This window comes from Diospyros lotus, chromosome 12 (genome assembly GCF_014633365.1).
Source record: "Diospyros lotus cultivar Yz01 chromosome 12, ASM1463336v1, whole genome shotgun sequence".
In the NCBI taxonomy this organism is placed as follows: Eukaryota; Viridiplantae; Streptophyta; class Magnoliopsida; order Ericales; family Ebenaceae; genus Diospyros; species Diospyros lotus.
In genome coordinates this window covers 4,569,789-4,594,161 of record NC_068349.1, presented here as the reverse complement: position 1 = coordinate 4,594,161, position 24,373 = coordinate 4,569,789, and the positions used below count along the sequence as shown (strand labels likewise).

The window sequence follows — 24,373 nt, the reverse complement described above, 5'->3', positions numbered from 1 at the left end:
AGCCAACATCTTTCTAATTCGTTGTCCGACACCTCTTGTTTGTTCTATAGAAGTCAATGTAAAATAATTTTTTTCTAAGTTTTATAAACTATCTTATTAGGAACCTGAGAACTTACGAAATGACATGATTTGTCCTATAACACACCTATGATATTATAGGATCATTTTAGCAAGGTGAGTACTAACTTGCAAGGTGATGTTTTCAGCCCCTTCCTACCACTAAGCCACCACCTTAAATATTGTTAAGTGTATTATAACACCAAATAATACCTTGAAAACATGTTACATCACGTGAAAAAATGCATTCATGCATGAATAAAAATCCTTTTTCGTCCAGACAAATGGATTGGACTCACCCAAAGTGTCCCATCATAATGCTGAATTTAGTTCATTGACCAAAAGCGCCTGAAACCATTCTAAATTGGGATGCAGGAGTGTGAGTCAAAAGTTACGGTTTGGGTACAGCGATAGTGTAGAAGGAAGGGAATGGGATATACAGTTAGAATCATCAGCGAGGCTCTTATCTCTGCTTCAACATATTAAGCATGTACACTTAGTAAAGAGACTCTAAGAGAGATAATTGTACCAATCAAACGCCAAAACTTTGATTGGGTAGTAGTACCACAGTGCTGCCGAGATTACCTGATGTTACTTGTTAGTTTGATCGTGTTTCATGATTGGAGTGGTAGAAGCTCAGAAATGGTTGTTTCATCCAGCTATTCCCCATGGTAGAGAACTAGGGGAACAAAAAGAGCAATAAAATCTGATGTTCAGTAGATTGGCATGTTGAGCATCTACAACACTTGTTATTCCTCAGCCAAGTCCGGTGGGAATATAATCAAGCCCCTACTATCCAACAGTTGGGTTGCTGCTGCGGGATTCACCTCCAGTAACTTTCCCATCATCTCTTCCAGAGGTTCGTTCAACATCTGCTGCTCATTAACTAGGTAATGGCCATAACCCTGTGAATCATCAGCGGAAAAAAAAAACTACAATTCTTTATCAAGAAATGAACAAAATAAATCATAGACATCCAAAAAAATCAATCAAATTACTGAAAATGATAGCATGAAGCAGTCTATTACGAGTTTACTTGACCTCTCCCTTGTAAGCAACGACAAGTTACCTCAAAGAAAATAGAAGGATTTGATATTGATTCACCTCCCAATCTGCTTTGACTTAATTCCTGCAGATGAAATTCCTCAGATACTGAATATCTTGTTTCACAATAGCAGAAAGCTTAATGCATGCATAGAACAAATAATGAACAAACTATAATGGAATGTCCAAGCAATCCTGCAACTGGGATGACTGCCAAAGAAATTGGCCGAACATAATAAGCAGGAGAAAGCAATAATGTAGCAGGAGCTCAATAATAAGAATATAATTTTGTTGAAGTGTGTGCTTGGACCAGTCCTTGACTAATGAATTGAAACAGAGGAAACTTTGATGTATGTTAAATACAAATTATGAGAATACTGTCTCGGGACATCCATAATCCTGCAATAAGAACAACTCTTCTAGAGGGAAGTAGATGAGAATTCTGATAGCGCAAAATAGCAACTTATTGGTAACAATGGTAATAACAGTTAATGCTAGAGTCCTGAACCCAGTCCTACAATTCATTAATTGAGATTTCTTTATCTGTAAATTTCAACAAATACTGGCCCACTTTCCAAGAAACAATAAGGATTTGCATATTTGTTCGAGTACAGATGTTAGAAAACAAAAAGTTCCATGTAATCACACAGAGAGTTGCCCATTCTCAGGGAGCATACAGCAGAAGCTTAAGCTAGTAAATTATACCACACTGTATTGCACAGTAGGTAAAATTTCTAACCCTGATTATTAGTTTCCATCTGAATTCAGTCTCTGGTAGGCGGTCTTTAATACAGACCCAGATCATAGGACTAAAACAATGCCCCAACCATGGAAAACTCCCCATGAAAAATGACAACACCTGTACTGCTTTAAGTTGGCTAAAAGCCTGTATGTATCAAATTCTATGAAATGAAATACATTCCCCAAGAGTTGGAATTCTGTTCTTAACCATCTCCTACAATTTAAGTTATGAAACTGACATTGCAGTAAGAGCATTACGGTGGAAGCTTACTTTTAGTTGAAGCTGTAAATACTTGATATGGTCTATGATGTCATCAAGTAGAGATAACTTACTCCCCTGCAAAGGCACAAAAAATAGATTATTGTAATCAGGCAACATTGATGAATTTTGCAAGTTAAGCCCCTAAGAGTTTTCCTACAAATTTCACTGATCTGAAGCCAGACAAATATGGAAACATCATCAATTTTAAGAGCTTTGAGCCACTATATATATTTAAGATAGTTAAGATGCTAAAGGTCTCCTACAACTTTAAATGGTAGAACATCTCCTTTGGCTTAACCTACAGAATGCATTCAGGTTCCTGCTTTTGCTGAGATACACAATATTCATATGCAATATTCACTCACAAAATTAATAGACGTAATTTGCTTCTTGCTCGGACTAATTCATAACGCACGCCAATTCATTTTTGCTTCACATTCAACTAAAATACATGTACTAATGCATCCTCATATAGATGCATGCCTGTGCAACCCACCCCCCATGAATTTACCTCTTTGGGATGTGGAAGCAGTTCCTGCAATGCATCAAGTCTCTCATCAATCCTCAATCTGCGAGACTGAAAACGTTGGCTAGTTAGAGAAGTACACACAATTCTAGCAGCAAGAGTTTTACAATGTCCATTGGTAGTCAAAAGTTGCACTCCTGTTGAATGTGATAAACAGTAGGATCCTTATAGACTGCATGTTTGCGCTTTATTAAAGGTGCTTGCTTACACGATCATTGGCTGTGGCTCTGCGTCTTGATACTTTTTGGTTGTGTGGCTTTGAGGAGAAACCTGGTGTTACAACTCTGGAATGGGGTTCTTTAGATTTTTGTTTCTGGGAAGTATGAAAAGCCTGAAATATGTCACATGAACATGTTTAAGCTTTTATAAACAGAAGAAAGATATACTCCAATTATCATAATAAAAAGAACTCTAAAAGGAGGAGCACTACTGGAGTAAGGGAAACTATGAAACTTGACCTGGAGATGCATTTGATATTCTGCACTTGTGAGATTGATCATTGGTCCTTCATTTTGAGCCCTCAGACATTTTGGATCCTGAATGATGCGATTCTCTTCAACCTTAAGTATTTAGTTCTGAAGTTATTTATTCAGGTATACTTCACATATATTGAGCTCAAAAGAGATCAGATTGGCACAAATTTAACAACAGAAGAATCACTGTGCCACATGCAATTTCATTCTCCATCTTTCATCTCAATTTGACATGAAAATTGAAGAAAAAAAAAAAGAAGTTACTAAAATTTGGAGAAGCTTCACAAGCTGTTATTGTTTAGCATATCAGTAAGTATGACTACTACCTTCCGTGTATCAAGGCCAACTGAAGAAACAGCAGGCTTCAAACGAGATGCCCCTCCTACATTATTGTATAACATCTCCCTTTGGCTTTCAGAGACATCGCTATTGGAAAGATACTCAATACAATTGTGAGATGTTTGCAGGCAGTGAATCCACTGAGATAGTGGTGGACTTAAAGAAGGCATCTGACTCATACTAGCTGCCACAGCGACCTGCTGATTTGGATAGTCTTGCCAAGTGTGAGACACATCACTGGCATTTCCACCAAAAGCCAATGACGTCAACCAGAGAGGGTGGTCATGGCCTAATTGTCCTTCCATGTTATCTAAAGTAGAAACTGCTTAAAAATTGCAAAGTCACAAGCAATGAAATCATAACAGAAAGTCCAGTATAAACATAAAAGATAAAAATAGTAGGGAAATAATGTGGACTCCAATAAAATTAGTCAAATTAAATTTGATTGAAGGAAAATTTGATTACAGTGTGAAAAATTGCTTTACGACCAGAAGATAGGCATGTATAAATCATGTAGTTAAGTCATGTAAAATGTGGTCTAAAGAAAAGGAAGACAGGATTAATGTGACAGAATTAGAACCGTTCATGTATTCTGAATTGTAGATTTCTGCAATGGAACTTCATACCCTAATACTCGAATAATATTTCAAGTCCATTCAAGCAGAGCCCAACAGGCATTAAGCTTCATTCAAGTTAGGTCTTCCCTTAAATGAGAAATTAATGTACATGTTTCTTTTGTGGAACATTCAATCTCAGGCATGGAGACATGATTACAAAGTTGAGTCAATTTTTCGAAGTTGAGGTGAAAACACTTCATGTGAGTTGACGAATGTGTTTTTTTGTGGCCTACCTAAATCTTAGGCTTAGAAACGTGAGGCGAAAACACTAGCAAAATAGAAGAAAAAATAGTATGTATTGTTAGCTGGCTCATGTGATTCTTCCACTGCCAGCCCAACAGAGAAAACTGAAAGAGTTAGGGTGCCGATTACAAAGTTTTCTTATCTAGTAATTTCTCTACAGACAGAATTCAAGTTGAAAATTCATAAAAGCATAATAAAAGTTCCCATTGTTCCAGAGCCATTCTTAAACAATAATCAGCTTTACAAATGGACAGAATAGCAACCAAGAGAGAATCAATCTGAGGATCACGTGGAACCTGTAAAAGCCTATTCATCTTCATCCCACTGAGAACAAAATTAACTGAATAGAGCACTTGCACAAATGTACATAGTAAATCGAAGCCACTAGGCACATAAGCATCTAACTCCCGAAAACATTAAAGATATATTACGGTGAAAAGTAATTGTTCACTGAATCAGTTACTCCAAACGTGTTATCGTGTTTATCGACTCAAGAAACTCTTGCTGAGCGATTATCTAATTCAACAAATTAAACCTTGCATTTTCGAGACAAGAAAGAACTATAGCACGCGGATGGATCCATAGATATAGAGAGAACGAGTTTAATGAAAGAAAATACAAAATGTACAGAAAACACAAAAACGGAGCAATCGCAGACATACGATGCAGCGAAACATTTTGCAATCAAAGCAAAACAAACAGTACGCTATCTTGATATAGATGAAACTACCAGAGGTTTCAACAACAAACACATGTTAAATGGAAAACGTTAAATCGGAAAAACTAAACACACGCATAAACACTAAGGTCAGGTGAGAAACAACAGTTCAACGAATCAGAACCTGTAAAATCGTTCCGCTGATCGTGTTGAGCAATTGTCCAATAAAAAGCTGCGTCTATGAACAAGAGAAAATGAGACGACGCAGATGGATATATATATATATATATAGGTACAGAGAGTCGGAAGGTGCGAGTCGGCGCTACGTTCTTCGCAACAGAATGCAGTTCGCAGAACTGCAGAAAGCTGTGAAAAACCGAGAGCATCCTCAAACCAAACTAGTTCTTAATATACATATGTACACACAAACATATACGGGATTCGACGCAGAGTTCATTTCCGTTGGTTTACCCAATTCAATGAGCACAAAATCAACAAATATAAACCCTAGACAACTCACTAACTTAATAATCTTCAGAGAGAGAGAAAGAGAGACCTGCAATGTGGTGCTTGGAATCAAATAGCAGAGGCCAGGGAACGACTTCAGTTCAGCGAATAAGGGCGGATATTTATTTACGTTTGGCGGGTGAGAGAATATGTATATATATATATATATATATATATGTGAGCGATGAATGCTCGAGAAAGTTGGAGTAGGCCGGGCCTTTGGTGGATCTGGGCTGGGCCTGAAACGTGATGATGGATCGGGCTCACCCAGCCATTAGATCCAATGCGGATATTCCACTTGACAAATCCCAATTCTGAGTGCTAAATGGGGCTCACAATCAGCCGAGGTACTCGTGAGCTGGCTTAATACTTTTTTTGAAAATTGATTCAATAAGTTAGCTCATGATATAAATGAGTCAAATTTAATCTCAAATATTTGGCTCATTTAGTAAATGAGCCTAACTTGAGCTACCATTAGCTCGACTCATTTGGCTCACGAGCCATCTCGATATACTTATATATATATATTAATTTTATAAATTTATTAAATAAAAAAATATTTATTACTTAATACTCAATAATATAAATATATACTTAATAATTTTATAAATATATTATTTAAATATATATATATACATAAAAGTAAGGTAATAATCAATTTCGAGCTGAGCAGAGCCAGCTCGTAGTTATCATCGAGCCGAACTAGAGCTAAAAAAATTAACTCATATCGACCTCGAGCCGAGTTATGAGGCAAGCTAAAATCAATTGAGCTGAGCTCGAGTTAGGCCTAACTCGGCTCAACTCGACTTATTGCCAGCCCTAGTGCTAATTAAGAAATAATAAATTTGTAATAAAGTATAAAAATCCTGAAAAGTAGAAACGAAGAAGAAGAAGATGCCGATAAAATAGTTCAGAGTGAATTAGGTTTCATACTCTTAAGGTGTGATTAAATTACACATAAGATATAGTGACAATTTTTAAGTTATAAACATTTAAAACAGTAGCGTGGTTATTTTCAAGATAGGATAAATTCAAAAAAAAAAAAAAACAAAACTCAAATGTTACCTTTTATTTCAAGTTTAGATTAGATTTTAAAATTTTTCAATTGGGTTATTCAATTTTTAAGTTGATTTCAATTCTATACCATCTTTAGTTGTAATTTTATTTCACCGTTAACTATTGATATAACATGTTGAGCTAAAATATAAGATACACACATGTTTACAAGGTCATTTCTTTCTTCTTCATTTATCATGTTTGACAATTATAAGCGACACTCTTCTCTACTCTCTCTTTCTTGGACTAGAAATCCCAATCGGAGACGTTGAGACGAAGATTTTGACGATGAAGGACTACCCCTCCTTAGTACCTAGTCACAACATTCTTCTTCCCATCAAGATTGACCATCATTTTCTAAGATTTCCTTCTCTCTCTCTCTCTCTCTCTCTCTCTCTCTCTCTCTCTCTCTCTCAATTGTGTTCTTTAAAACCCAATCAAAATAAGAGTTCTTAATTGAAATTTTGTTCGACCCTAAGGGATCTCAATTGCAATTAGTGCTCTTAATTCTTATAGGGGCATAAAGGCGTTGTATTCCAATGTCGTAATCTCCAATATTATTTTTTTTGTCAATATTTTTATAATTTTGGTTTCACAGTTATAAAGAATCTAATCGAAATATGATTTTTTTTTTTTATTAAAGTTATGTTTAACCTTAAGTGAGCCCAATTGTGATTGGTGTTCCTGACTAAGGCTTTAGAGGCACGAGAACATTGAGTATTATGATGTTGTAATCTTAAATCACATCTCATTCTTTTTCTTAAAAGAGAAAGAGAGAGAGATGTTGAGAAGTTCGAAAGTTCTAAAACTTATTAATATAATTCATTTGAGAAGACTTTAAGGGTTGAGGAATGGAGAGAGTGGCCCAAAATCTCCATACACAAGAGTGGACAACATGAGATAGATTGAGAGGAGTTGGATCCAAGCGGTGACCAAGTTGCACACAAGCAGAAAGAGAGAGTTGGGAGCGGAGACTGGCATAAAGGTAGTGCTAATAATGGCTGTAACGCTCCACTTTTTTCGAACGTTAAATAATTTAAGAATTTTGGGAATATTTTTTTTTTCCAACATAAATTTAATATAATCATTTCTCGACAATCTCGATCTACATTCTCAGCATACCAAAATAAGAATCAATAAGCTGAGACATGTAATCATCATAAATGTAGAAGCAATAATAGAAACCTGATATAGTACATAATCGAATTTGATTTAATCATAATACAACAATCTGTACTATCGTACCATCAAATACTTAAATACATGGAGACTCATTTCTCGAAATAACTACTAAGCACCTCAGATACAATCTAATGATGCCTCAAAAATACATTAAACCGTAACAATTATACATAATCATCAATATAATATAATCTTCTAAACATGACTAAAAACATATCCTGAATCTTCACAAAGGAGCATATATCGAAAGAACTCGTCGAACCCATCGATCACGTCATCACGTGCCGTTACATCTCAATTATCTCCTTGCCATAGTTGCAAATCCTAACTAGAATGTTTTGATATTTCAGGAGCATAACCCAATTAGAAGATGAATCTTCTAGTGAGGTTTTAAAAAAATGATACGTGAATGCATGATACAATAACATGAACAATCGTATGTCATAGTATAACTTCCCTGGCCCACTAGCCCGGCACGGAACCCTAGGCAGAATCCTGACCTATTTTCAGGATAATCCTAACGTGATTCCATCATCTACTCTTGGAGAATTATGGTTACACTATCAAGGCAATATCTCAATCCCATGCACGAATATCAATATGTTAATAATATCGTGTCATGTAAAAATTATGACTTTCCATGTAATATGACAAAATGATCATAATTTCAATAAATATCATGTATAATGAAACAAACATGTCATATATAGGTTCTCGGGACAAAATCACTCACATTTAGCACGAAATTCAGAATATCTCAAAAAACATGCACTGCTTCAATTTATGTGTCTGACCTCAATTTTCGTGTCAAACCTCAAAAATTGCACAAACCACTTAATATTGAGTACAACAATCCTATAAATCATATTTAATCATGGAATATATCAACACTCTAATTTCTTCATATTTTTCTTCATTTTCTCTCATTTTTCCTTCTAAAATTTCAAATAAATACCTTATTGACTATTTTCTCAAATCTTTTTCTACAACAATTCATTATATTCTAAGAACTTCAATAGAAAATTCCAGAACTTACCTCAAAGCTTCATTTGCACTCAAAATGAGGCTGGTTATTGCAAAAATCGAGAAATTAAAAAGCCAAACACCAAATCTTTTTCCATAAACACTTAGATCACATTTTTTTAGGATTTTTGAACTTTTTTGCACAATTTTCTAGGCCTAGACGCACCCGCACACATTCCAAGAAGAAATCCCATGTGCCGGTCATTTTCTCCAGATCCAGCACACCGGCGATGCTGGTTTGCTCTACCACTTTGATTTCTTAGACAAGTCGATCACGATGGTTTATCTCTCGGCCTGAAAGGAACACTAGGGGGCCTCTAATTTGCCGGCCAAACTCTCGGCCTCACGGTCCACCTTCCATTTTCAACGAGGTCTTGAAACCCTATCAAACCAACATGAAAATGCCTCAAACTTTTCAGAATTCATCCTTAAGCCACGAGCAACAAAAAGCTTATGGTTTGAAACCCCAATTCATTCAAAAACTTGGTTGATTTGAAGCTCTCATTTCTTTAAACTTTCGGCCACTCGAGCTCCTTTTTATACTCAAAATCAAACCCCTAAACGATGGATCTCGAGCAACCCAAGGCCTCTGATGTCTTCTCTTGCCCTAAATGAGTCCAAAACCCACCAAAAGTTGCCTCAAAAATCAATTTACAGTGGGTAAATTTTGGTTTCTTTCGACCGAAAGTTTGATCATTCTCGATTAAGCCAAGGCCGATTGTCGGCCAAGATCGATCCTAGGGCCTTGCCCCAAGGTCCCTTGCCACTTTCTCTAGTCTCCCATGGCCGAATTCGGTGATGAGATGGAGCTTGATCGACCATGGCTTCCAAGCTCTTTTGAAAATTGCACTATCATCCCCTCTCATTTTTTAATTGCATTTCTGGCCCTTTCCATGAGACTCATGGGTTCTCCAATATTACTGTTGAGACCAATACATTTTAAATTTCTCGTTTGACCCCCGAGGTTTCAAGAAATATGTCATTTCGACCTCATTGGGTAATTTCAAAAATTTCACTTTGGCTCGGACTTATACTTTACTTGCAAAACTATCTTGTTTTGCTCCGAAACCACTTAAGGGTTGTTTATTAGGCTCAATTTGACTTTTTTAAGGGTTTCATTGACTTTTCTTAAAATTCTTATGATAATTTGATTTTTCAACCCAATCCAAAGCTATACCAAAAATTGTATATGATTAGATTTTTCTCGATGCTAAAAATAATTTCTTGAGATCGTCAATAGGTATGTACCCATTTTCTTAGGTATCTTAGTCCTCGGGTGTTCTCTCTAGTTCATTCGGTCATTTTTTCAGGCTATTTAGTTATTAATTTTTTAAAAATTTTATGAATACGTTTGTTGAGTTATTCAATATAGGCAAAATGGGAGGCAGGAGATGTAGACCCCATGGAGGATGTGGGACCCACACTCACCCCTGCATTTTGCGTCAAGCAATATAACATGACCTTTTCAATCGATTATATTTTGTTTATTTTTGTGATGGTGATGAAGTGTTGCATTTTATGTAATTTTTCTTGAGAGTAAAAAAGAATGGTAAAGGAATAGCCATCTTTGATGCACAAGAACATTGAGACGGTGTTGTTTTGACTTATCCAAATCGTTGCTTACCCCCAAAACATAAAGACGCATAAAAAAGCTTTTTTAAGCCATTTTTTTGTAATTTAAAAATGTTTTGGGGTTATTTTATAATATTAAAAAATTATTAAAAACATTTTTATGTTCCATGATCATGTTAAAGATCAAAGCAATTTGGTCTCTGCTTTTCCAACGATCACATTAGAAATAAAAGTAAATTGTGTTTATATTTATTTGAATAAATGATGAAATTTATGTTTATATTTGATTAAATAATTATTTTTTATAATTTGATATATTAATAATTATATTTATAAAATATTTGATATATATTTTTTTAGTTATGCATTTTGCAAAATTGTCATGTGACGACGTTATGTGGTAACGTGGCAATCTAATCAACAATAAGAGTTTTTCATATGTTCAACCTTTTTTCATTAAGTCAAAAGGTAATCTTATTGCTCTCAAAGTATAAGTTGAATAGCAAAAGAACAAGAGTCGATATAATTTACTAGATCGTGAATTTAATTTCTATCTTATACAAAGATTAAAAATTTAATTTATGATTTACCGCTTATTACATAATTGCGAAGAAGTGGCGCACAATCCAAAGTAACCCTATTTGGAAAGAAACGTTTCGTAGCAGCGTATGCCATACGGTGACGACAGCATATGTATTCCTGTAAGTTCCCGTCCTCTTGTTTTGAGGCTCAGTTTGGTCTCCAGGCTGACTATTTTTCTCTTATCTGTCTAACGACTCTAACCCATCATCGCCAAACGCGCCATCTCAAGGTCGAAGCCTAGAAGCGCCCAAGGCCACCGGAAGAAGGCGAAATCAATTCGTGTTCGATTCTTTATCTGAGAATCAGCCATGTCGGCCCCTGAAGTGCTGCAGAAAGAACATGATCTGCTCATGTTTTCTGCCCTATTTGACCATCCCAAAGGTATAAAACTTACCAATCTCTGTTTGACCAATCATTGCCGCTGATCTTGCAAATACAGATCCTTCTCCGACTTTTCTGTTCTGCTACTTCCTGTTACAACATGGTTTTTGAAGTTAGATCGTGCAGTATTGGATGATTCTCTGAGTTGTAGCTCTGTGCATTGGCAGAAAATAATCCAAAATCCCGAGGATTGGCTATCGAGAAGAGGATCGAGTACCTTGAGAGCCTGACTGGAACTGTAATTTCCCAATTCTCTTTTCAAGTCTGTCCAGGACAATCCTTTTTTCTATTGACTGCGACATTTAGGAAACGCCTATTTCTTTTGTTTATATGGAGAATGGAATTTGGGAGTTCATATTGCAGTGCATTTCTTTTGCAAATAGAAATCCAGTGAAGGACCTTTGATTTTCAATTCAAATTTATTTTGTAACCTAGAAAACAGTTTATTAACACTTCCTCTGATTATTCCTCATGCTATGTTATCTATTTGAGTAATAATGAAATATGGTCAAAAGAGAGAATGATAATAATCATTTTGAATATGAACACATCCACTCAGCCAAAAAAAAAAAAAAATGAACATGTTCTCTAAAATCTACAAATTTTTTCATGTAGAAAATAAGAATGAAATGAAAGACACTTCTTTTTTTTAGTTTAGAAAATTATCTTAAAGTTTTTACTAGATGAATGCATTCTCTGTCTTTTCCATGGAAAAGGAAAATGGAAAATAGAGATGAAAGTTAGAGATAGAAAGTAGAAGACTATTTTTATACCTAAACTGAAGTAGTAACTTGGCGGTTGGCACAGCCTGAATACGTCATTTTTTGAGTTGAAGGTTGTGGGCTTGAGTTATGTTGAGTTATTTTAAGGCTTGAATGGTGTCACAACACAGTTCACAAGTTAATTGTGGGGAGGAGACTGGTGATTTTAACAAGGATGGCTCTTAATAGGGTATTAAATATGCCAGTGTGCACAGGGGGTAGAGTGGTTGTATATGGTAGCCTTGAGTTCCTTCATGCCCTTTACTTAGCCAAAAGAGAAAAAGAAAACTTTTTTGTACAACTCGAAGCCACACTTGCACATATCTTGAATATTAAGTTTCTATATTTTATGCCTGAATCACTTTCAATATCCACAAGGATTTGTACATCCTGAAAATGGGTTATTTTTAAATTTCCTGGAGCATATATGTTTTCTTTTTTAAACATGTTATCTAGTTGGCATCATTGAAGATATAGATGGACGGAGATGATTGGCGAGTTAGAATCAATATAACAGGCCACCCCCACTATGTAGTGTTGTTATTATTGTGTATATTCTTTAGTTGCAGTGGCAGTGTTACATCAATCATTGTACAATACTTTCTGCATTACAAATTGTCCATGTTTAGGCCACACCATAAGTTGGGAATATCATGATGGTAAATACATGTGGATTCTCAATATTCCTGCTCTAGGAGGAAACTTGGTTTTCTTTCTATTTTTTCAGAAGCATAGGCAAGGATTATTGATGTATGTAGGGGGAGATATAAGTGCTTACTTTTTTTTTTTTTTCTTCCTTTGGGCTTTATTTAGTAAATTTCCTTTTATAGGATTTCATTGTTTTCCCCTTGATTGGTGGGCATTGGTTGGGTGTGTTGTGGTGGAGTGGGATTTGAAGTAACTTTCAACTGACTATACATAATGTTGGGAGGTTAATTCTCTAGTTTGGAAAATCTCGCATTCAATCTCCTTACATTTAGTTGTTAGAACATTTTTTTTTTGTTTTGATTGAACCTTATTGCTGCAGTTCTTGTTTCAGGTTAGCAATCGAAGATCACGGCGATGGTTAAACGATCGTCTTTTGATGGAACTTGTTCCTCGTTTAAATGCACAAGAGATTAGAGGCTTGTTTGCTCCACCACCTTGGGGTGAGACTGCATCATTAGCCTGTAATTATGTGAAATGGAAACAGGTCTATCACATAGATCGGTATTGGGTGTGGTGGTGGATTTGTGGTTTAAAAATGAGACATAAAATTTAAAAGTTCTGGATATTGTCCCCAATTTGTTAATTGTCATGTGCCTAGGGTTTAACCTAGAGTTTGGATTGGAAATTGGGAGAATCTGAGGGAATTAGGACCAAGAACAAAAAGGATTGGAGGGAGAATTGGACATAAAGAGGGAGATAATAGATAGAAATGAGGGAGAGTTGCAGACAGAGCAAAGAAAGGGAGTGATTACAGAGAAATCAGAGGGAAACAAGAGGGAATTTGAGAGAAAAAGTCTGAAATTCAATTATCAATTCAAACATACATTCTTTAACTCCCTTAGCCTATTTATAGGCTGTTCCAACCTATCTAACTGAAAAATACAACTATTCTCAGCAACTTAGGGTACAATATAGTAATGCATGTAAATTAACTATTACTATAATGATAATTATAGCCTTGGGGATCCTTGGGATCGTCACAATTCCTCCCTCCTTGAGAAAGTTTTTGTCCCCAAGAACTTACAGCGACCAGTCACTTCGTGCTTCATCCAATTCCCGTTTTCTCTATCTGGTTGATTCTTCTTCTCTTTTTCCTTCCTTTCCTTCTCCTTTTTAGCCATTTCCTTTTTTCTTCTATTCCTTTTCGTTTGCTTGCCCTGCCAATATAAACTGTATACCTGGACAATCTCCATGTTAAAGCTGTAGAGTCCAGTAATTTCTTGAATCTTTGCTAAGACCAGGTCAACTGCCAATATATCTCCAATCATACCCTTTCCAGTAATAGGAAGGGACTCAAACTTCTTCGTCAGCCAGAATCTAATTTGATACTGCAGCTCACCAACGGAAATTTGAACAAACAAACCAGCACAAAACTCTTCCTCTTGAGTTGTTTCCTGCTCGTTGTCATACACCAATGGTTCTTCTTCAACAATTGTCTTCTCCAATGATGTTGTTGTTACACTCTCCCTAGTGAATCAATGATGTTTTCCACTTCAGTTTGTTCCTTAGTCTCCCGTGAGTCAGAAAGCTGAGGATGGATCCCAACTGGTAAGATTGGATCTTTAGCGGATCTAGAAATTTCTTTTATCTTTGAAAGCTCCTCAATTGTGGACACAATAGGATCATTATGCGCACAGTTGAGTCAGTTGTAGTTACCTGATTCGATACAACAACCACTTCCTTTAAATCGGATGTAGTAGATAGGATTCCATTAGGAGGTTCAACCTCAAATTCTGAGGACCGGATCGGGTTTGATCTCTCCCTAGGAGGAAAATCAGAAGAAATCCTTACTGAATTTTTCCTCACAAACATATCATAAACTGTTGCATTGAATCTCGCAGCCGATTACTCTACTTACGCATTTGATCATGCAATTGGTTGTTCTGATCGCGCATCTCGAGCCATCTCTCCATTGCTCCATCCAACTTCTTCTTCACCATTAATTCTATGGACGCCTCAACAGTCCCCATGCGGATCTGCATCTCTGCCACTGTTGTCGTTACTTGTTGTAACTGTGACTCCATTTGTTTCATCTTGGTGTTGTTAGCCATTGTGAAGAGGTCGCTGATGAGATTGCCGGCCAAGGACCTTGCTTTGGTTGGTTCTCTTGAAGATCAAACAACAATTGCTTAGGGTTACAGAGTCATCTTTGAAAAGCTTCCTGAATCAGCTTCGCCTTCCTTGATTGATTGCAACAATGCCTGGAATTACAATCAAAATTTGCCTTCAATTCTAAGCTGGGATCTTGCTTGCTCTCTCATGGTTTCGATTGGTCGTCGTTACCTTCGAGATCAGATCGGAATCGCTGCTTGCACTTGCCTATCGAAGCCGAGGCCAAGTGAAATTGTCGGAACTCTTGAATTTGTTGGAATCTCTTGAATCACTACTCAATTAGTTCCGCACCAAGTCATTGGACTTCGCCAATCTTGGCTTGCTGCTGAGATCACAAGAGCTAACTGTTACTATTTGCAGGAATTACTGCCAAGGAGTGTTGGCTTTGCGTCGCTTCCCTGAGTCGCCTTCTTTGACTCGTTTAGTTCCGAGAATGGCTTGCTCTGTTTTGATCTGTCTCTTCCATCTTCAAGTGGATCCAGAATTCACGTCGAGAATCGTTGGAAATTAATTGTGGAGGAACGACTGTTCTGATACCAATTATCATGTACCTAGGGTTTGGATTGAAAATTGAGAGAATATGAGGGAATTAGGACCAATAACAAAAATGATTGGAGGGAGAATTTGACGGGCGAAGCTAGTTGCGATGAAGGCGATGACCAAAGGAAATAAAAAAAAGATGAATAAGAAAGGAAGATGTTTAGGAAAAGAATATGAACAGTAAATAAAAGAAGATGGACAAGAAAGAAGTAATATGAAGGCTTTATCTTACCTTCCTCTATTGTTTTCGTGGAAGCGTGAAAAGAAAAGAAGATAAAAGAAAGGGAGAGATTAGAGAGAAATCAGAGGGAAATGAGAGGAAAATTCTGAAATTCTATTACCAATTCAAACATACATTCTCTAGCTACCTTAACCTACTTATAGGCTGTTCCAACCTATCTAACTGAGAAGTACGACTATTCTCAGCAACCTAGAATACAATATAGTAATGCATGTAAACTAATTACTATTATAATCACAATTATAGTCTTGGAGATCCTTGGGGTCATGACATTAACTTTTTGGAACATTGAAGCTGAAAGATTTCTGAGACTAAATTCTGGTTGGTGCTCTCATTTCTTTGTTGTTGGAATTCTTGAAAACAGTAAATGCATTGAAGCCTCATGAGATGCCAGTTGAATTGAAGTTTTATTTGTTAACCTACTAGATTGTCAATTCCATGTATCGGGGCTTTGTCTATACACATATGCTCCGAGTTTACACTTGTTGGGGACTCGAGCCCTTGGTCATACTTGTCCTACTCTGGTTATCTGAATATGTATAACCCACAGCACGCAGTGAGCCGACTGATTTGTACAGTTCCAGAGGTCTTGAAGTTGGTCCTTGGGAATTGTTTTCTTCTTGCAAATTAGGTTAATTTCTAATGTGGACAATTTTAACAGTGCCCAGAGATCTATTTTTGAGTCAATTTCCCTGTTAAGACATAGTCCGATTTTTCAACTGCCAATCTTGGTCAAAAAGGCTGGTGGCTGGAACCATAAGTGTCATGAAGAAGCCGACATCTGAAGTATTCATGCAAGTGAAAACTGTGACATGCAAGGTTGTTTGTCTAGCTTACTTGTGTCAGACCATGAGATTTAGGTACTCCACATTTTTCTGCCATTGACAATTTTATTTCTAGTAGAGACAATTGGTTAAATCATTTTATTTGTAGTAGATACAATGGCTAAAATCCAGCTTGGCTCATTATACCTTGGAAGATGTATTCTGATTGACTTAATTGATGTTAGGGGTGTCAATGGTTTGGATTGGTCCGGTTCTATAAGAATCCAGTAACCAAACCATTTTTAGCGGTTTCAAAAAAATAAGAACCGTAACCGAATTATTATATATATAAAACCAAACTATGACCAATCTGTCACACCGGACCAATTTCGGTTCTATCCAATTAACATTTAACTTCTAAACATTTTCGCAAAATATGAAATTACAAACAAATTTGTTAATTAAAATAAACTTATAACTTCATTAATGCTTCAAGTTTTGAAATAAAAGTAGAACAAAATAATTTATAAACTTTACATCGACCATTTAGTATAGCAATAGCACATAAAAGTCTAGAAATAAAAGAATTCATGAATCTCGCTAGTTTCCTAGGAAGTGATACTATTTATACGTATGTGTATATATATATCCAAAAAATTATAATATATATATAAGTATAATATCGGTTCCGGTTCGGTTCGAATCACGATTTGAAAAAAAAAAAAATCAGTAACCAAACCAAATATATTGATTCTTAATTTTTTAGAATAAGAATCTAACAATTGAACCATAGAACCAATTCAAAAGGCACGGTTCGGTCCGATTTGGTTTGGTTCACCAGTTTTTCGGATATTTTTTGACACCCCTAGTTGATGTGTCCATGGCTTTCAATGTATTATCCATACTTTTGACCTTGTAAATCACATTGTTTGATCCTTCAAATTGTTGTGACCTGACCCCATGGTTACTTGCGTGTGTAATAAATGTTACCTTATTTCTTTGATTATTTCCCTGTCACCCTCCAATTAAAAAAAAAAAGAAGAAGAAGAAGAAGAAGAAAATTTTATCCCTTTTTGAACCATACTGTAAAATAATTGCAGCTTGCCTGTCTTTGCTGGGTGCTGATATTTTCAGAAAACATCTACTTTAGATACGCACTCATAAAAGACTTACAGTGGACATCTTTTAGAAAATACTGAACTTTAGACACCTACCTACCGTTTTCTGTTAAGTTACTGATTGGGGTTCATTTTGCAGGTGAGGATGTTCCACCGTCACCATTTTCCATGACAGATGTTGGGGAGTGGGATAAATTTAGGAATATTGACATGGACAAAGAGGTGTTTTTTATTTTTTTACTTTTCATATTTTTAAAGCTTATTTATCTGCCACAAATTCTTCCATGATAGATCAGCAACAAAGTAAATATTTGAAAAAAAATATAGACTTTTGAGGGAATACTGCTTGACTTGGACATGACTGTTTGAGGGAAATACATCTCCTGCAACAGAGCATACTGTAGCTCTGGTATCTAATCCATGAAAAATTTCTGATGTGGTTTGAGTTTTCTGCGTGAGCTAAAAGTTTGAAAGTATGTGCCAGAAAAGAAAGTGATACATGCATATTGGTAAATGTCAGAATATTCAAGAATCTCTCTATTTCAGGCAATGTACAGCTAGGAGATTGTACAGATCCTAACTATAGATTAGTTGATTGCTGATTCTTAGGAAATTCCTCGTTTAAAGATGTGATTAGATTTCTTTTTGTGTATGCATTCTGTCCATGTACTGCCCTTTGATTATGTGAAGTAAAATTAACTTTCTCCACAGTAAACATGGATATCAGAAGCTCTTGCATGAGATGTTTTCTCCTCATTTTTTATTTTGGACTCTTTTTGTTGTTTTATCTACTTGGTATTTGTTGCCTGCAATATTTATACTTTTATTTTGTATAAGGGAAGAATCTCCCAGCAAACCTGGTTGGCATGAGTTTGTCATTTAACTCAGTTATTAGGGTTAAGGATCCATTGCGCTTGGCACTTGTAGAAATTATTCAATAGTGGAATTTGATTTGAGCTTGGATGGTGATTTACCACACATATGGTTTATTTGTCTCTAGGTCTGTTGATCATTTTCTGGTAGTTAATAGACTCTTAGGATTTAGATGTAATCTGTGCTGAAAAGGTTTTATGACCGTGATGACTCAGGCTGCATTTACCAGTTGGAAGATGGGGCATGAAGCCTAGAATTGGTTGTTCACTTAGTTGAAATTAGTAATGCAAGACATATTTGATCTTTCTATATGATTTTAAATGGCGAATGTGAAAAAATTGCTGTTTGGTGGCATTCAGAAATGGAGTTTACTGCATAGTGTTATCTTGTTCTTACATAGACAAACATTGCCTCAGAAAGTTTAATGGGTAACAATAACAAATTGTATCAAAGAGTGGTTGGCAAGTTGCAAGGTGATGATTGTGACGGAAAGTGGTGTACTTCCATATTTCTTGAGGTGTGTATGGAAGTTATTACTTGTTCTGCTTTGGTAATATTTGAAAGATCTCAAGTCCTGGTGAAATTATTGAAACTTAGCAAATAACCAATAGAAATGAGTTATAGGTTGTCATGACCCCAAGGATATAATAGTAATTAATAGTAGTAATTTTGTTATTTTAGTTGTTGTATTTTTTGTTTTACTCTGTAACAGAATTACTTAGTTAGGAGAAGTAGTTATATAAAGCTATTAAAGCTGTAAAGAAAGGATCATTGCGAAAGATATCAAAGTGAGACTTCTGATTCTCTCTCTACATTCTCTTCCTCTCGGATCTTACTTCTCTTCCTCCCGCAACTTCTTTGATCTCTCTCTTTCTCTATTCTGTTCTGTCTGAAATTCTTTCCCAATTCTTGCTGTATTTCCCCCTCTTTCAGTCTAATTCCCCCTCAATTTCTTCCAATTTTCCTATTCAAACCCTAGGATCTTGACATAGTTACCAGGGTTCATGTGAGTATGCCAGGGTTTTGATACCATCTAGTTGTTGCTCTTTCTTTCAAAATTGTAGTGGAACCAACTAGTATTTGAACTTGATGTGGCTTGGAGCACCATGCAATTATGTTTTTAGCAGTTTTGGTTTTCTTTGTGGTAGGCAACCATCATTGAAGCCATGGAAAACTCTTCATCAAAAAGGGGCAGTCAAGGAGATTCTGATAAGAGGGCTGTACTGAATGCTTGGCATAGAGTAGATTCTCGAACTAGAGGGGCACTTCGCCGTAGCTTTCTTTCAGATCTTGTTAATGGATTTGAGGTAAGAGAATTCTTGAATGAAATGCATATTTTCCATTCCTCATCCAGTTTCTTCCTGATTTATTTGGTACATACGCTTTGTCTTGCCCTTCTATTGAAACAGTTGCCTCTTTTTGACATTTCAAAATCAAGAAACGAATATCTGATTCATTTTCACCTCCGACTTCTTGAGTTGGCAAAGACAGTCATAAGAATCAAACATTTGTTCACCAATATACTGAAACTTGTTCATATTCTAGGTTTACTGAGTATTATTTGGTAGGGAAGTTGCTCCCAGTTAATTCATTATTCGTTCCAAGATATGATTTAATTTTTGGTTTTTGGTTCGGCTGGCTTGGAAATGGAATTGACCGACCATCATCTATTTGTTGTTTCACAATCTACTTACCAGCAGCTAAGCTAGAAGTATGGTTTCATACGTCTTTCATATAAAATGCACAAATTCAAGTTCCAGATTTTTCTTTTTCTTCAATCTGGGCAAATGCATTTTAGAAATATAGCTCCAAGGGCATGCAGTCCATCTTAACACGACCTATTGTATGCGCTTCTGTTGATCAAATCATACATTGCTTATAATATGGACTCTTCACGACTCATATGCAACCCATCAAGATCCTTTTTTGACCGTTTCTTTTCATTTGTGTTATTTAAAGGAGCTACAATTGTTTCCTTCATATATAGGAGTGTATACGGGCCTTCGTCAATGAGAGTGGCGATGGAGATGGGGATAGGGATGGAGACCTGCTTATACTGCACGTTCAAGATCCTTTTCATAGGCTTTTGCTGCATGGTGTCTGTGAGGTATGTCTCTTCCAATTTGTTTTCATGGATAAAAGAAAGCGACATTATCTGATGATATGGTGGGGTCCAAATGGATGGAGCAGCTTCCCATTAAACCCCTTCAAAGCTTAAACTCTTATGATCAAATTCCTATTTGTCTTGTAAAAATCCAAAAATAGAGAGGCGGCTCATTGCATCGTCGTGCAGTTGACAGAACCACCAATATATTCCCTTTGGCTATCTAATAACATTCCTAACCGTCCTCCTTCGACAGTTCTACAACCTGGTCTCAGTAACACATACGCAGACTAAAGGCAAAGAGTCGGTGAAGACGACGAAGATAAAGAAGAAGAAAGGAGCATCCGTTGAGCTCCCTAACATTACCCTCTGCCAGTTCCTGAGAATGGCTAAGGAGGGGATTTGGTAACGTCGAGCCGCCCCAGGATCCCAAGTGTTGTAAGATAAGCAATCCATTGGTGATTGCAATGGACAGGAACACAAGTCATATAACGTATTTTATATGATTATGACCTTGTACACATCACCTTCATTTAACCTTAACATTAATCCCCGGGTGTAGCGGGAAAGTTAGCTCTTGATTCAATAATACTATGTTTCTTTCTATGATGTAAAAGCTCATTTATTACAATTGCTGTTATCTGTAACAGCACGTTTGATTCTTTCTTCAAAATATGTCAATACCGTCAAATTTGCTTCTACCATGTTTGGGATAGAAAGTGACTTGGGATTATTTAATCCTAGGTTTTAAGTTATCCCAAAACAGTGGAATAAAATAATCCCAGGTCCCCCGTATCATTTTGTCCGGGCAGGATGGGATTTAGAAGTGTTTGGTTTTACCATTTTACCCCTCCGGCATATACAAACTGCCTCCTCCTGCTTCGATTTTTCTTCTTCCAGAAATTGAATTTCTTTTGCTCCCACCAGATATTAAACCCCCACCGCCTCTCCCTCCTCCCAGAAATCAACAATGGGTTTTTAATTTTAAATGTTCATGTTCTTTTTAATATCTTAATTATTATTAATTTTTATTTTTAAAACCAAAAGTGCATATCATTAAAGTATAAATATATTTATACGCAGTTCAACACAAGTTACCTTGCTTTAAAGGGCGTGAAAATTTCGAACTACGGATGTAAGACTGGATAACCTAAGACCAGTCCCAATCTGGACCAAAATTCGAATATATATATATATGTACATACACATCATTTAATATATAAACTTTATAATTTACTAATTTTTCCTTCAAAAAATCGTATCGCTCGTCTTTGCTCTCCTCCAACTCTCTCATCTGTCATCTCCCATAGATAACCGACGCCAACTCGCCGCCATCTACCGCCTCTTGCTCGTATTCTTCGCCCACCAGCCAGCTCGAAATCGCAGCCTACCTCGTTTTGCCTACGAGGCCGCCGACCACCCCCACCTCCCCCCCTTGCCTTTCCTGAGGTGAGCCTGTCTGGGTCGCCTTCGAGCTTGCCTCCCTGGCACCATCCCTCACCGCCGTCGGCCACTGCCTCCCTCTGTTGATTTTGCATTTATGTATATATAGTACAACAAAAGTTTAACTAATTTGTAATATTTTTAACTAATTGCCCACCCACTCCAGACTTGCTCTGCTCAGAAAAAATATTCTGCTCTACCAGTGGTTGATTATTCTTTTTAATATTTTCATATTATTATCATAAATTTTTTTTTTAGTCGATAATCAACACAAGTAAAAGAATTTCCAGTCCCAACTGGGGCGGTATACTGCCAACGATTCGAGGTGTGCAAAGCAAAACCGCCCCCTAAGACTTGTAATATCTAAATTAATACCAAATTCTTATAGAATAGAATATGTATTATAGTTATTTTAATTTTTATAAGTGCCATTTTACATGAAACCTGTATATTGCATAGTCAAGTATTCTAAATTTAATAAATTAAGATAGTAACAGTGTTTATAATAATAAAATCTAAAATCCATTAAATTTAAATGTATGAAATTCATGTACAAAGAGTATTTTGTTTTTTAATTTTTTTTTTATGCTCTCTCATTTGATGCTTATCACAAAATAGAAGGAAAAAGTTGCCCGGCGAGGCGATAGCTTCGCCATCTGGAAGAATCTATCACACGGAGCACGCGATCCAAGACGATTACGCTACCGCCATTGTCTTAAGAGCCAGGAAGTTCGTATACAAACAGTTTTATATTAAAATTAATTAAGAATAATGATAAAAATCATGTTTATATATCATCTCACCGCTATTAAAATCGCCTTACTCGTTAATTAGAAAATAAGATATATATTTTGATTTGTTAATAAAATCGAAAATAATTACATAAAACGTTGAATTTACCTTTCCTCCGTTTCTTTGTATTATTCTAGAATCTGCAGTCAAAACTGAACAATCTTTTCAGATCATCAGCTCACCTGTAATAGGAACTTGCAGATCATCTTACTTGTTAATTAAGAAATAAGACATACACTTTGATTTATTAATAAGATCGAAAAGTAACTACGTAAAACGTTTAATTTACCTTTCCTCCGTCTCTTAGTATTCTCTGGAATCGAAGGGTGAACAATTTGAGGACCACCTGCACTCAAAATTGAGCAATCTTTTCAGATTATCACCTCACCTGTAATAGGAACTTGCAGATCGTCCGTCGTTGAACCAGAAGCAACACGTCCACGAATGCTTCCTTTGGTTGGGATGACATGATGAACTAGACACGCTCCTGGGTACAGTCACTTTACGGCACCGAATAACAAACAGTCATCCTTGATTGGTGTCCTAACCCAGCGGTAGTATCCAGGACCGTGCCCAGGCCATAATACCATGCCAGTCGCGGCTGCGTGCATAATCAGTCGGCGAAGAAGATACAATCTCGGGAAAGAAGGCGTTGAGTAAAACGAAGGATCAGAGAGTGATAAAACAAGGAAACTGAAACAACAGATTTGAAGATCTCGCAACTCAAACGCCACAGAAAGAAGAAGAGATAGAGATCCGCGGACAAAAAAGGGGAAACAAACGGGGAGAGAGAGTGGATATCGATGGACCGAATACATGGAAAAGCCCGAAGAGAGTGGGGACGGCGGCTGGGAGAGAGCGTAGGAGAGGTATATATATAACCTAGCCCCTCTCCCTTACGAAAACCCTAATGGGCCTTAATCAAATGGACCGGGCACATCTGCTTACACATCTGGTACTAATTTTAATTTACCTGAAAGAACCAACGAAGCAGTAGCACTGAATATATATATATATATATATACATACATAGTAGTTGGAGTTTGAAGGTACAGGAAAGTTCAAATATAAGATGGTTTTATTAAAAGAACTTTGTTCTTGTTCACTTGTTTGCATCAGCTGCTCAAATATAAGTTGGTTTTATTAAAAGGACATTATTCTTGTTCTGTTACTCACATCGAGCAACTCGTATTGAGTAGCATGCAGAGGACTATGCATCCATGCCCTCTCTAAATTTATTCACGTCAAATAACATAATATAAATTTTATATTATTTGACATAAATAAGTCTATTAAAATCTTATTAGATGAGACGACAAAAAATATTGATAACTATTTTGACAACTTTTTATTAATAAATAATGAGATACGAATTTAATCTGTTATTCACGTCAGTCAATAATTATGTTACGTGATATTTTTGTATATTCCTAATTTATTGTTGTCTTAACATGAGCCAAACAATATAATTATTGTCTGACATTGACAAGAAATCAAATTTCTAATGAGATAATCGAGAAATAAAAGAAATGAAATGAAAAAAGAATTGTAAAACGCACTTTGTTATTTTTAAAATTTATTGTGTTTGATACTAATGCCAGACAAGTTTAAACCCAATGCCAAATGAGACTTCCTCCCCACTATGTAACGGAGA

At 36.2% G+C, this 24,373-nt stretch overlaps 2 protein-coding genes across 4 annotated transcripts; one reads left to right on the top strand and one right to left on the bottom strand.

Moving 5' to 3' along the window:
- Positions 1–382: 382 nt before the first annotated feature.
- Positions 383–5,585, bottom strand: LOC127813904 (transcription factor LRL2-like). The gene is made up of 10 exons (XM_052355026.1): positions 5,517–5,585; positions 5,257–5,326; positions 5,145–5,198; positions 3,430–3,764; positions 3,089–3,190; positions 2,839–2,961; positions 2,616–2,681; positions 2,114–2,179; positions 1,127–1,186; positions 383–962 (listed from the first exon to the last, which is right to left on the bottom strand). Exons 4-10 carry the CDS (start codon positions 3,745–3,747, stop codon positions 807–809), a joined length of 891 nt encoding a protein of 296 aa, XP_052210986.1. The 5' UTR covers positions 3,748–3,764; positions 5,145–5,198; positions 5,257–5,326; positions 5,517–5,585; the 3' UTR covers positions 383–806.
- A 5,431-nt stretch (positions 5,586–11,016) lies between these two features.
- LOC127786658 (uncharacterized) lies at positions 11,017–21,090 on the top strand. 3 transcript variants are annotated; one of them, XM_052314198.1, is made up of 7 exons: positions 11,021–11,263; positions 11,431–11,501; positions 13,064–13,172; positions 17,647–17,729; positions 19,529–19,687; positions 20,368–20,487; positions 20,741–21,090. In XM_052314198.1, exons 1-7 carry the CDS (start codon positions 11,191–11,193, stop codon positions 20,891–20,893), a joined length of 768 nt encoding a protein of 255 aa, XP_052170158.1. In that variant the 5' UTR covers positions 11,021–11,190; the 3' UTR covers positions 20,894–21,090. The 3 variants fall into 3 exon arrangements, with proteins under 3 accessions (XP_052170160.1, XP_052170158.1, XP_052170157.1); XM_052314197.1 differs by having other exon boundaries at positions 13,052–13,172; XM_052314200.1 differs by lacking the exon at positions 19,529–19,687 and having other exon boundaries at positions 11,017–11,263; positions 13,052–13,172.
- The last annotated feature ends 3,283 nt before the right edge of the window (positions 21,091–24,373 follow it).